Source organism: Carlito syrichta, unplaced genomic scaffold (assembly GCF_000164805.1).
Source record: "Carlito syrichta isolate Samal-C Ts95f unplaced genomic scaffold, Tarsius_syrichta-2.0.1 Scaffold309736, whole genome shotgun sequence".
In the NCBI taxonomy this organism is placed as follows: Eukaryota; Metazoa; Chordata; class Mammalia; order Primates; family Tarsiidae; genus Carlito; species Carlito syrichta.
This window is the reverse complement of record NW_007253832.1, coordinates 85932-98401: the sequence shown is the minus strand read 5'-3', so window position 1 is coordinate 98401 and position 12470 is coordinate 85932. Positions and strand designations below refer to the sequence as shown.

The 12470-nt window shown below is 52.8% G+C and overlaps 3 protein-coding genes across 5 annotated transcripts; 1 reads left to right on the top strand and 2 right to left on the bottom strand.

The window, feature by feature from the left end:
• The first annotated feature begins 1078 nt into the window (after window positions 1-1078).
• Window positions 1079-2989, top strand: LTB (lymphotoxin beta). 2 transcript variants are annotated; one of them, XM_008067687.2, is made up of 4 exons: window positions 1079-1278; window positions 1661-1706; window positions 1898-1969; window positions 2376-2989. In XM_008067687.2, the coding sequence occupies exons 1-4, from the start codon at window positions 1117-1119 to the stop codon at window positions 2825-2827; spliced, it is 732 nt and encodes a 243-aa protein (XP_008065878.1). In that variant the 5' UTR covers window positions 1079-1116; the 3' UTR covers window positions 2828-2989. The 2 variants fall into 2 exon arrangements, with proteins under 2 accessions (XP_008065878.1, XP_008065879.1); XM_008067688.2 differs by lacking the exon at window positions 1661-1706 and having other exon boundaries at window positions 1115-1278; window positions 2376-2962.
• Window positions 2990-5848: 2859 nt separating this feature from the next.
• On the bottom strand, window positions 5849-7802 carry TNF (tumor necrosis factor). The gene is made up of 4 exons (XM_008067686.2): window positions 7442-7802; window positions 6817-6862; window positions 6584-6628; window positions 5849-6284 (listed from the first exon to the last, which is right to left on the bottom strand). The coding sequence occupies exons 1-4, from the start codon at window positions 7625-7627 to the stop codon at window positions 5863-5865; spliced, it is 699 nt and encodes a 232-aa protein (XP_008065877.1). The 5' UTR covers window positions 7628-7802; the 3' UTR covers window positions 5849-5862.
• A 1362-nt stretch (window positions 7803-9164) lies between these two features.
• Window positions 9165-11497, bottom strand: LTA (lymphotoxin alpha). Of its 2 annotated transcripts, none has more exons than XM_008067685.2 (4): window positions 11256-11497; window positions 10649-10756; window positions 10457-10562; window positions 9165-10211 (listed from the first exon to the last, which is right to left on the bottom strand). In XM_008067685.2, the coding sequence occupies exons 2-4, from the start codon at window positions 10745-10747 to the stop codon at window positions 9799-9801; spliced, it is 618 nt and encodes a 205-aa protein (XP_008065876.1). In that variant the 5' UTR covers window positions 10748-10756; window positions 11256-11497; the 3' UTR covers window positions 9165-9798. The 2 variants fall into 2 exon arrangements, with proteins under 2 accessions (XP_008065876.1, XP_008065875.1); XM_008067684.2 differs by having other exon boundaries at window positions 11131-11272.
• Between the last annotated feature and the right edge of the window lie 973 nt (window positions 11498-12470).

The window sequence follows — 12470 nt, the reverse complement described above, 5'->3', positions numbered from 1 at the left end:
TAAAAAAAAAAAAAAAAAAAAAATTAGCCAGAAGTGGTGGCATGTGTCTATAGTTCCAGCTACTCTGGAGGCTGAGGCAGAAGGATCACTTAAGCCCAGGAGGTCAAGGCTGCGGTGACCTGTGATTGTGCCACTGCATTCCAGCCTGGGCAACAGAGTGAGACCCCACCTCAAAAAAAGAAAAAGTGTGTAAATCAGTGGCATTCACATATTAAGTGCGTTCTGTGTATCAGTTGCATTATTATTATCCAAACACACTAGAGATGCCATCAAGAAGAGATGACCGGGACCACCTCCAACTTCCTTGGACCTGGTCTTTCGTCTTTCAACTTCTACCACACTGCCTAGGTCTACCATTCATCTGGTTCTTGCTGCACTGTTTTGGCTACTCTTGCACTCATTTGCCTTTTGATTCATTTATTCATAAACATTTAGTAAGCCCTTCCTAGTGGGTGGGGCTCATTCTAGGCTGTAGAGCTCCTGGACGATGGGGTGTGCCTCATCCTTCTCCTTCTTCACTCATTGTGAAGGGAGGTAGTGTTCCATTTCCATCCCTCCTCACAGGTCAGTCACCAGTGGCGAGGCTGAGGCCTCACTCTGCTTTTCTTACCTAGTGCAGGGGACTAGAAGTGAGCAAGGAAATGGGAAGTCAGCCCAGTGTGGGGATCAGTTCTTCTCAGGCCCCAGACAGCCATCCTGCAAGACCCCAGTTCTTGTCCTCCTACTCCAGTCCTTGACCTTGGGGATGTGGATCAGCTCTCCCACCAGCGCCTACTTCTGGGTTATAGAAGATCTGTGCTATCATTACAGGCCTGCTGCCTGACTTTCTGCAAGCTACTTCCCCTCCCTGGGCCTCAGTTTATCTTCCTGCAGAGCCAGAAGATTTCTAAGGCCCAGTTCTACCCTGAGAGCCTGTCTTTCTACCCCAACTTCTTCCCCAGTTCAGAGAACCCAGGCATCCAGCTGCCCCACCCCAGCTCTGGGTAAACAGGAAGCTGGGTGAGGGGAGCAGGGGTGTTCGGAAAGTCCCAGCCAGGTGTGTGGGTCTATAAGGAGATGGTGGCCCCACCCCTGAGATATGAAAGCCCCCTCCCCTGACCCTGCATCAGAGTCTCAATGGGGACACTGGGGCTGGAGGGCAGGGGAAGGAGGCCCCAGGGGAGGGGCTCCCTCCTGCTGACTGTGGCAGGAGCCACTTCCCTGGTGACCCTGTTGGTGGCAGTGCCTATCACTGTCCTGGCTGTGCTGGCCTTAACGCCCAAGAATCAGGGAGGACTGGTGAGTGGTTGCAACGGGCCCTGGGGGAGGGCTGTGTTGCCCATGGTAACTTCGCTCTGACTGTGCGGGTGGTCTTTTGTCTCATCTGGCTGGCTGTCCCTGGTGGGGATGTCTTGTCTCTCTGCTGCCTCTTTCCATGATCCTGTGATGTTGATGTGTCTTGTGTCCTGCTGTCTGCAAGCCCCTTCTGTCTCTTCTCTTCTCAAGACACATCTCTCTGCCAAAGTACATGTGCCTGGCTTGTGCTCCCTTCCTGGGAGATGTGTGTTGGGGATGGTGCTGGTGGAAGAAATCCCAGGCAGGAGCTTGGGCTCATTTTGGGAGGGGCGCTGTTGACATCAGCTGAATCTGAACTCTGGGCACTGTGACCCCAACCGACCAGGTAATGGAGACGTCTGACCCGGGAGCACAGGCCCAGCAAGGACTGGGTAAGAGCAGATGATCTCTCCTCCCCTGCTCCAGCCCCTCAGGAACACCCAGCTTCCCACAGCATCCCCAGATGCCCCCTTCCTCCGGGAATCCAGGGTCCCCATCGCTGGGTCCTGGCCCTGTCCTCTCAGGGGGAGCCTGCATGGGTGGCCGCCCCGCCCCCCAGTGGAGGATTCTTGGTTTCTTTCAGGGTTTCAGGAGCTGCTGGAGGAGGAGCCAGAAACAGATCTCAGCCCCAGGCTCCCGGCTGCCCACCTCATAGGTAAGGATCTGAACAAGCGTTTAAATAATCCAAAGGATCCAGTTCTGCTCGTCCACAGAGTCCCTTGGCTCAGTTATTCCCACCCGCTGAACCGCCTCTCGCTGCTAAAGCACCCACCCTTCTGCTGGTGGTGTGCCCCGCCCCCCTCGTCCCCCACGTCGTAGCTGCTTCTTTCCCCCGGAGCAAGCAAAACCCGGCCTGGATGTCCCCACCATAACGTCCCGCACCCCACATCCAGGTGTCCCAACTTATAATCATTCCAGAGGTTGCACCATCACCCTCTTCCCCCTGCCCGGCTCGGTTCCTGCAGGAATCTAAAAGTCGCCCACCCGCCCGAAGTCTGGAGCCTGGATCGCTCCTCCTGGAATGGGATTCCCCAAAGTCCCCCGGGCTGTTTTCTCCGTAGGGGCTTGGATGAAGGGGCAGAGGCTAGGCTGGGAGGCCACGAAAGAAGAAGCATTTTTGAGGAGCGGGACGCAGTTCTCCGACGCCGAGGGGCTGGCCCTCCCGCTGGACGGCCTCTATTATCTCTACTGTCACGTCGGCTACCGGGGTCGGGCGCCCCCTGCCGACCGGGGCCCCCAGCGCCGCTCGGTCACGCTGCGCAGCTCGCTGTACCGGGCCGGGGGCGCCTACGCGGGGCCGGGCACTCACGAACTGCTGCTCGAGGGCGCCGAGACCGTGACCCCGGTGCTGGACCCGAACGGGAGGCAAGGGCCTCTCTGGTACACGAGCGTGGGGTTCGGCGGCCTGGTGCAGCTCCGGAGGGGCGAAAGGGTGTACGTCAACATCAGTCACCCCGACATGGTGGACTACGCCAGAGGGAAGACCTTCTTTGGGGCAGTGATGGTGGGCTGAGGGCTGCCCACGTTCCCGGAAAAAGGACTGATGGTGCGAGCATGTGAATATTGGGGGCCCAGGTACCGGAGACTCCATGGCAATGGGAAAATTGTGGGAGACTGGAAACTGATTTTTGAGCCTGATGAAAATAAAGAGAGTAAAGCTGCAGTGCTGCCAATACAGATGCTGAGATGAGAACATGTCTAAATTCAGGGTGGGTGCCCAAGTGTGGATTAAATATTGTGTATCTTTTTCTGGTTGTTTGAAACAATTCATAACAGTGCGTGTGGCCTTTGCTCCCAGGGGTGGTGATTTGCCTGTACCACCCACTTCTGCCACTGAGCTGCCATGCCTCAGCATTTGTCCAGTTCGAGGGCAGAAGGTAAGAAGTCTCCTCAAATCCTGAAGCATCTCCGGTCATTCTGACTCTCAGGGCCATATGGTTCCCACCAGATTCTGCACCACGCTTTTCTCTTGGATCCCTCCCACAGTGAGAGAGGTCAGCAGGGGAAGGCAAGCACCACTCAGGCCTAGCTACGGGGTGAACCCCTAATATGGCTGAGGAATGAAGCTTGGTGGGGCCCAACACTTTCCCCCTGCTGGCTGCCTGAAGGCCCCCTTTAGCCCCTAGCCCACAGTCAACTCTTCTCTGAGGGGCGGTAATCAAGACTTACTGGGTCTGAAGGAAGGAGGCTGAGGGAGAAAGTAGGGGAGGGTGTTTAAGAGAGATGGGACCAGGGAGAAGCCTGTGGTACCTGAAGACACTAGGGAGGTCTGGGCGCGGGGAGGAAAAACTGATGGCACGTGGTCCCAGCTAGGGTGGGATGGAAAGTTCTCACCTTTGGTTCACACTTTAAGTCCTCCTTCCCAAAAGTGAGCAAGTATGGGGTAACAGCAGCCCCCCCACTCCATGACCGACTTTCAGCATCAGGCAAGAGGAGGCAGAAGGAGACCCAAGTCCCTATCTAGGTCACCCAGTGGGTCACCCCACCCACACAGCATACCACACGGTTTTCCCCTGCCTGCCACCCCAGGCCGGAAGCAAAGCCCAACCTCTGAGCCCAGTGGGGGCTCCCACTCTCTGGGGCTTCATTTCCAACTCCATATTTGTTATTGACTGTTTCCAGAAAAGCCTTTCTGGGGGGATGGAGTATGTTTCTATTTCCAGTTCACCTACCTCACACTCCTCCCCTCATTTGTGAAAAAAGACCAATGAGAACAAGCTAGCATGTGTGTCCTTCACCCACATCTTATTCATGTTCTTTTTTTTTTGAGTCGGTGTCTCACTCTGCTGTAGTGGCATGATCACAGCTACTACAGCCTCAACCTGCTGGGCTCAAGTGATCCTTCCACTTCAGCCTTTCAAGTAGCTGGAACTACAGGTGCATGGCACTACAGACAGCTAATTTTTTGATTCATTGCAGAAACGAGGTCTTGCCAAGTTGCTCAGGTTGGTCTTGACCCCCTGAGCTCAGGCAGTACTCTCAACTCCACCTCCCAATGTGCTGCTATTACAGGAATGAGCCCAACTCTTCCTTTTTAAAAATTGACCCAGGACCTTGCTATGCTGCCTAGGTTAGACTTGAACTCCTGGGCTCAAGTGATCCTCCTACCTCAGCTGGGACTATAGGTGTGTACCACTATGCCCAGCTATTATTCCTTGCTCTTTATTGTCTACAGTCTCTTCAATTTTACCCACTGAGAGAATGGAACAGCTGGGATCTGGATGAAGGAAGTAAGCCAGAATTCATTGAGTGCCTCCTGTGCTCTGATGGAGGTTAGGTCTCTTACATGCTCCATCTGCGGTGGACATTCCTATCTCCACTGGATAGATGAGGTTAAGTGTCTGGTTCAGGTTGTACAGTTAAGACAAGTGATTTGGAGCCTAGACACCTGAATCTCTGGAAGTCCCTTGGCTGTGATTCAGGTGCTTGAGAATGTAGCTCCTCCCCAGCTCTCTCAGGCTGCAACAGCCGGAAATCTCACCTGAGCTGCAGGACTTTCCCAGCAGGGATCGGAATTCCCAGAGTCGGAAATTCCCATGCCTTGAGGGAGAGGTAATTAGGTTCAGGCTCTTGTTTTCCTAGGGAAGGAGAGAATAGTCTGTTGGGCTTTGTTTATATAGGGTTCCTTGGTCCCCAGGAATCTAAGGATGGGATCTTAAGCCCTGTGGAGAGGATTTCAGGGAGCTGCTTTCCACCCTCAAGGTGTGGTGCATGAAGAATTCATTCCAAGAAAGAGACCATGCTTCTTTTCTAAGCAAACTTTATTTCTCGCCACTGACCAGTAGGGCGATTACAGACACAACTCCCCTGGGGAGCAGAGGTTCAGCGATGTAGCAACACAGTCTGTCACCAAATCAGCATTATTTGATTCGATAAATATATTTTTAAAAAATACAAGCAAAAAGGAGGCACAAAGACTGGGAGGCTGGGTGGGAACAACCTATAGTTCAACTCCGTTTTCACAGAAAACATGTCTAAGCCAAGGCAGCTCCTACATTGTGTCCCCCCAGGATACTCTGACCTCCCAAATAAATACATTTCTCAGTAAATAAATAATAAATAAATAAATAATAAATAATCACAAGTGCAAACATAAATAGAAGGAGCTGGCCCCATGGGGAGGGTAAGACTCCATGTCTCAGGGAAGGATCTGGAGACATCTGAAGAGAGAAAGGCCTGAGATCCACTTATGTCAAGTTCTAGGTGAGTCTTCTTAAGGGATGTTCTGAAATGTTCTGGCCAGAACCAAAGGCTCCCTGGTCCACAAATTCCAGATGTCCTTGGTTGGATTCAGGGCTCAAAACCTTAGGTCCCTGGTGAGTTCTGGAAGCCCCAGTCTGAATTCTTGGTGGTGGACAGTGCTGCACTGTCCAGGCCACAAATCCACACACTCTAGGTTTCTAAGTGGTAGTGGTGTTACACAAAGTTCTAAGCTTGGGGTTCAATCATGAGCCCCTAATTCCCTTTCTAGGCCAGAAGAAGATGAGGGGTCTGAAGGAGCAGATAATAAAGGGATTGGGGGTGGGGGAGGATGGATGTCCATCCCCCTCACAGGGCAATAATGCCAAAGTAGACCTGCCCGGTCTCAGCAAAGTCAAGATAGTTGGGCTGATTGATTTCAGAGCTGAGTCGATCACCCTTCTCCAACTGGAAGACCCCACCCAGGTAGATGGGCTCATACCAGGGCTTGGCCTCAGCGCCCTCAGGGGTTTCCCTTTGGCAAGGGCTCTTGATGGCTGAGAGGAGGTTGACCTTGGCCTGGTAGGAGACAGCGATACGGCTGATGGTGTGGGTGAGGAGCAAATGGGTGGAGGGACAGCCTTGGCCCTTGAAGAGGACCTGGGAGTAGATGAGGTACAGTCCGTCTGATGGCACCACCAGCTGGTTGTCTGTCAACTCCACGCCATTGGCCAGAAGGGCATTGGCATGCCGGTTCATCCACTGGAGCTGCCCCCGGTTGTCGAGGTTTGCTGGAGGGAGAGAGAGAGGGAGGGAGAGGTGAGTCAGTGTGGCCCTGTGAGTTCACTCTCCACATCCTGGCCCTCAAGTTCTGCCCACTCCCACATCCGGTTCCTGTCATCTGTCTTCCCACATTCCACCTGTCCACTAGGTTCTGAGTACCCCCTTAAGGCCTATCCTGTTCCTCCACCCTCCCCTTGACCTCAGCAAGTCCTTCTCACAGCTTCCAAGGTCTGTCTACCTTCGGTTCAGGTTCAGCCCCCCAAATCTTGTTGCTCCAAGTCCCAAGACACATCCTCAGAATTCTTACCTACAACATGGGCTACAGGCTTGTCACTTGGGGTTCGAGAAGATCCTGTGGGGGAAAGAGGAAAGAAAAAGCTAAGACACTTAAACTTTCTAGAAAATATATCCCGATTTTGACCTCTAGTCCTCCTCCCCAGAAACCAAAACTCCAAATGTCCTCCACTACTTCCATCCTGGTATTAACACCCTTTCCCAAACCAAACCCAGAATGAGGAGAGAGGCTTTGGAGACACTTACTGAGTGTCTGGGCCAGAGGATTGATTAGATGGAAGCCACCAGGGAACTGTTGGGGAGAAGAAGGATTAGCATCAAAAGTCACCCTCAAAGGAGAAACAGCTGGCTGCACTCTAACCTGGATGTATCTGGTTTTCTCTTTCCATTCATCCATTTATTCATCACCCACGCATTTAACAGCTCTTTCAAGTGTCTTCCTTGTGCCAGACACCCCACCTTCATCTCTCCTTATGTCTCCCTCATCTCTCTCCTTATCTCTCATATCTCCCACATCTCTTTCTATCTCACCATCTTCATTCATGTCACTTATTTCTTCCTCATCTATCTGCTCACATCCCGCATCTCTCTTTATATATGTATATTTGCTTGCTCATTCATTCATTCATACCATAAACATTTCGTGAGTACCTTCCCTGTGCCAGTTACCCTGTCTCTCCATCTTTCTTCTCTCTCTTCCCCCTCCACTGTTTCTCTCCACATTGTTTTCTTGCCTTCTTGTCTTTCTCTAAGATTTTCCTCCCCTTCCTCCCCCATCAGCACACTTCTTTCACCCACCCCATCTCTCTCACTCTTTCTCCCCCATTTCACTCTGGGTAGGAGAGTGGATGAAGGCTGGCAAGGCACTCACCTCTTCCCTCTGGGGGCCGATCACCCCAAAGTGCAGCAGGCAGAAGAGGGTGGTGGCTCCTGCCACGAGCAGAAAGGAGAAGAGGCTGAGGCATAAGCACCGCCTGGAGCCCTGGAGCCCTCCTGCCTTCTTGGGGAGTGCCTCCTCAGCCAACTCCACATCCCGGATCATGCTTTCAGTGCTCATGGCGTCCTTTCCAGAGAGAGAGAGGGTTGAGTCCTGGGGCAGTGTGTGTGAGGGAGAGAACCTGTCTGACTGCTTGTCTGGGGATGTGGCGTCTGAGGGTTATTTCCAGGGGGTTCTGGAGTTGCTTCTCTCCCTTCTGGCTGGTCCTCTGTTGTCCTCGTTGAGGGAGCTTCTGCTGGCTGGTGTGCAGACAGCTGCCTTTATATGCCCGCGGGGCAAGAGGAGGGCGGGGAGAGGCTCTCATTCAACCAGCGGAAAACTTCCTTGGTGGAGAAACCCATGAGCTCATCTGGAGGAAGCGGTAGTGGGCCCTGTACCTTGTGTCTGTCTCGGTTTCTTCTCCATTGCGGGGGCGGGGATTTGGAAAGTTGGGGACACCCAGGCATCAAGGATACTCCCCACCCTCCCCACTTGGATTCTGAGATGGGCTTCCTGGGTCAGTTACCAATGTGTATGTAGGGCCCTGGAGACAACCTATTGTCTCCATTTCTTTTGGAGACCAAGTTAGTGACCTGTTTCACTCATTTCAAAGCAGGACTCAAGTAGGGGTAGAAGTAGAAATAGGAGGGGCTTCAGAAAACTGAGTCCTTGAGGGAGAGAAGATGGAGTTGAAGGGGAAAACCGCTGGGTTCTGAGGCCGGTGTCTGGGTCCCTGGGGGAAAAGGGAGCTGGGGGCAGGGCAGCTTGAGACTAGGGGCATGCCTAGGGCCTCTGGAAGGGCTGGGTGGGAGTAGCAGGGACAAGCCAGGGACAGCCCCAGGGCAGTGTAATCAGCTCTGGGAATTCACGGAGCCCACTGGACAGGCAGGCCTTCTCCTTTCACTCTGACCTGGGACTCACACTGCTGGTTTCAGTCTTGACTTCCAAGAAAGTCTGAGGCCCCTGTTTGTTTCAAGAAGTCCTCACCTCTGAGCTTCAGGGTAGCCACGACTGCTCAAATGCCCCCTCTATTCCATACCTCCTAATCCTGGAGGCTTTTTCTTATTTATTTATTTATTTATTGTGGAGATGAGATCTCACCAAGTTGCCCAGGCTGGCCTTGAATCTGTGGGCTCAGACAATCCTCTCACCTCAGCCTCCCAAAGTGCTGGGATTATAGGTGTGAGCCACCACACCTGACCAAGCTTTTTCACTCCTTGAGACCCTTCACCTGGCCATGGCTTGGGGGTCCCCATACTCCACCCTCATTGCCCTCATTCCCCTACCCTTTGGTATGTTCGCTTCTCCCCAGAGGTCTCCTGTAACCTCCATTCCTCAGAGCCTCTACATATGGCCGTATCTCCTAGGGGCCCCCCACCCTCACCCTCCAGACCCTGGACTCCCATTTTCCTTTGTCTGTTCAGCTTCTTCTTTGGTTCTCCTGTGAGCAGTCTGGTTGCTCTGCCCCTGTGAGTCCATCATATATCCCTTGAGCTCCTTGAGCCCTCCTTGTTCTGCCCACAGTTCATGCCCCCTCTGAGGCCTCCATCCCGCCCTCTATTCCTGAGGAAGACTGGGAAATTCTCCCCTCCCAATAAACATACATATGCAGACAGCATTTCAGAGAAAAGAGGTTTATTGGTCTTCATTGAGGGTGCAGATGTCTCCGTATGGGGTGTCGGGTGACTGACTTTCAGAGACTTTCATTGCCTTCCAGAGCCTCTTGGTCCCTCATACGCACCTCTCTCTCTCTCTCTCTCTCTCTTTCTGTCAGCCTTGAACCGATGCCCTCTCACTCCTCATCTCCTGGACCTGTTTCTCCCCTTGGATGTCTTTCTGTTTCTCCTCTCTCTCCACCCTCCATAAATAAATAATTTAATTATTTCCTTTCATAAATAGTCTACCTCCCTGCCTCCAGTCATCCTCTCAAGTCCCCCCATTTGCCTGCTTCTCCTCCTATGTCCAGGTCTAGGTCCCATCTAGCTGGCAGAAAAAACAGTCGTGGGCTGGGAATTTCTAGGCAGGCTTGAAATCCTCAGCCAAACATCCGGCATGGTTCAGGGAGGTATGGTCCCCTGAGGTGTTTAGATTTTCCTCTTTGAAAACTCCAGGAGACTTGAGTAGGGAAGACTTGAGACTGTTGGAATGGTCAAAGGAGAGGTGGTGGTGACCCCTGAAACAGTCAGAATGGAGGCAAAATGGAGACAAGGCCTTGAAACAAATTATTTTTTCTTTCTGGATTTTTCCAAGTTCTACAGAGCGAAGGCTCCAAAGAAGACACTACTGGGGCTGAGGAGTAGATGGGAGATGCCATCTGTGTGAGTGGATAGCTGGTCTCCTTGGGTGAGCAGGAATGCAGCCCCATGGTACATTGAGTGCAGCCAGGGTCCCTGTGGCCCTGGGCACACAGTCTTCTGGGCACTGAGGAGAGGCACATGAAAGGGGTACTGGGAGGAGAAGAGCTGGACCTCATGGGCCAGGTAGACAGGGATGGGGGTGGCCTCTGGGGAGCAGGCTTTCCCAGAGAAGACCACCTGGGAGTAGACGAAGTAGATGCCACTGGTGGGGACCAGGAGGGAATTGTTGCTCAAAGAGAAGCCATGTTGGAGAAAGGCACGATCCATGTTTGCTCTCCAGTGCAGTGAGTCCTGCTTGCTAGGGTCTCCTAGGAAGAGTCATGGGGGTGGGGAGAGGGTCAAGGGTCTAGGTCAGAGGTCTCAATCCCTGAGAAAGCAGGGACTAGATGATTGAGTTTCTTAGGGATGGTTGAAGGAGAAGTGAGAGTGGGCTTCCTCTGTTTTGGGGGGTCCAGGAAGTTGGGGGAGATGTAGGGTGGCTGCTTAGGTCCCTGAAGTGGGGGTTAGGAGGGGAGTTGGAGGTACACGTCTGGGAGGTCAAATGGATGTTTACCAATGAGGTGGGCAGCAGGTTTGAGGGTGCTGCGGGCGAAATGCTTCTGGGGATGCTGACGGGCAGTCTGGGCAGCTGAAGGTGTGAGGCCAATACCAGGGAGTCCCTAGGGGAGAATAGAATTGAAGGGGGCTCAAGGGCTCAAGATTTGGCTGGACCTCCCCAGCAGCCCCCATTCTCCTGCTGCCTCACCTGGGCCCCAGGCAGCAGGGCCAGCAGCAGTCCCAGAAGTAGGAGGTGGAGGGGGGTGCCACGCACCCTGAGGAGGTAGAGACATTCAGGTGGTGTCATGGGGAGAACCTGCAGGGGGGGAGAGAGAGAGAGAGATTGAGAGAGAGAGAGATTGAGAGAGAGAGAGAGATTGAGAGAGAGAGAGAGATTGAGAGAGAGAGAGAGAGAGAGAGAGAGAGTGAGCAGGGCGGGGCACGTTGCGGGAGACAGACTTCCCGCCCGCCCGCGCGGGGACAACCACCTGGAGAGATAAGGTGACAGACAGAGAAGGGGACAAGATGCAGTCAGGGAAGCTCTAAGGTGAGCAGAGGGAGACAGAAAGAGAAATGGGAAGGGAACAGAGTGAGATCATAGCAGAAACAGAGAATGTGTGACAGAGACAGAGAGAAAGAGACTGACAGATGGAGAGTCAGAGACAGGAAAGAAACCAAAACCAAACCCACCAAGGCCCAGGCCCAGGCAGGCCGGGGATCCAGGCAGCAGGTGCAGAAGGGGCCGGTGACAGGATACTGTAGAGTAGGAGTCCGGTGCACAGGCAGCGCAAGGAGATGGGGTAGGAGAGTCTCACCTGCTGTGCGGGGCCCCTGGGCCCGGACGCTTGGGTCCCTTTATAGAGGAAGCGGCAGTGGCAGGCAGCGGGCGGGTTCTAGGTCGGGGCTGGGGCCCGGGGAAGCCCCCAGGGCTTAGAAGATGCTGCTGTTTCAGTCGAAGGCAGGAAAGGCTGAGGCCTAGGAGAGAACCACAGGCTGGGGCTACAGGCGACTGAGTTCTGGGAAAAGGGAGTGGGGTCAGGGTAACCGTGGGCTGGGAGGGCCAGGGAGTGGGGTCAGGCTTAGGAGTTCCAGAGAAGGGACAGTCAATTCGGGGAGAAGGCGGGTGAGCAGCTGGAGACACAATTCCCTGAAGAGTGATCATATATAACACCTCTGCACCCTTGGCCCATTACAGGCTTCTTTCTTTGCCTGTTTCCTTCTCTTGTACCCTCATCCTTGTCCCAAACAACTCAAGTCACACTTGTCCCAGTATGTGCACTTTCCAGTCCATCTGGCAAGTCTCATCTCAAGAAGTTCCATTACATACTCCCTCACCTGAGACATCGTGGTATATGTCTGTTGTTCTGATGAAAATATTAAGGGAGCCCCTTCTACTCTCAAAAGTGTCCTGTTTGGAAGGTACATTTTTTTTGGTTCCTTTACCCAGAAATGCTGCCATGCACTCATGTATGATGAGGTCTCATCCCACTCCTGAAGAGGCCCTCCATCTCGTCCTGACCTCAGGCAGCTCCCACAGATTTCTATACCCCAAAGAGACACACACCCCAGGATCAATGCAGCAGACAACTTTTGAAGTTCTCTATAGCAGAAGCTTCAGAATTTCACACAGAAGGGGCTTATCCCTAGGGTGGAGTGGGGACAGCTAAGGGACTTGTCTCAAAGCTGCTTTGGTAGAGCCAATACACGATTTAAAATTTTTTTCTGAATGTTTTTCTTTTGATTGATGGGTAACTTAGGTACAGTGAAGCACACATCTCTCAAGTGTAAAGCTAATTAATGTTTTCCATCTCTACATAGCTGAGTAGCCACTGCCCAGTTCCACATACTTCCAGGTCCCCAGGAGGTTCCCTTAGGCCTCCTCCCTGCTGACACCCTTCAAAGATAGCCAACCGCTATCTGACCTCTGTCATCAATTAGTTCTTCCTCTTTTGAGCATCATATAAGTGATATCACACAGAATATACTTATCTGTGTTGGTTTCTTTTTTTTTTTTTTTTTGAGTTGGAGTC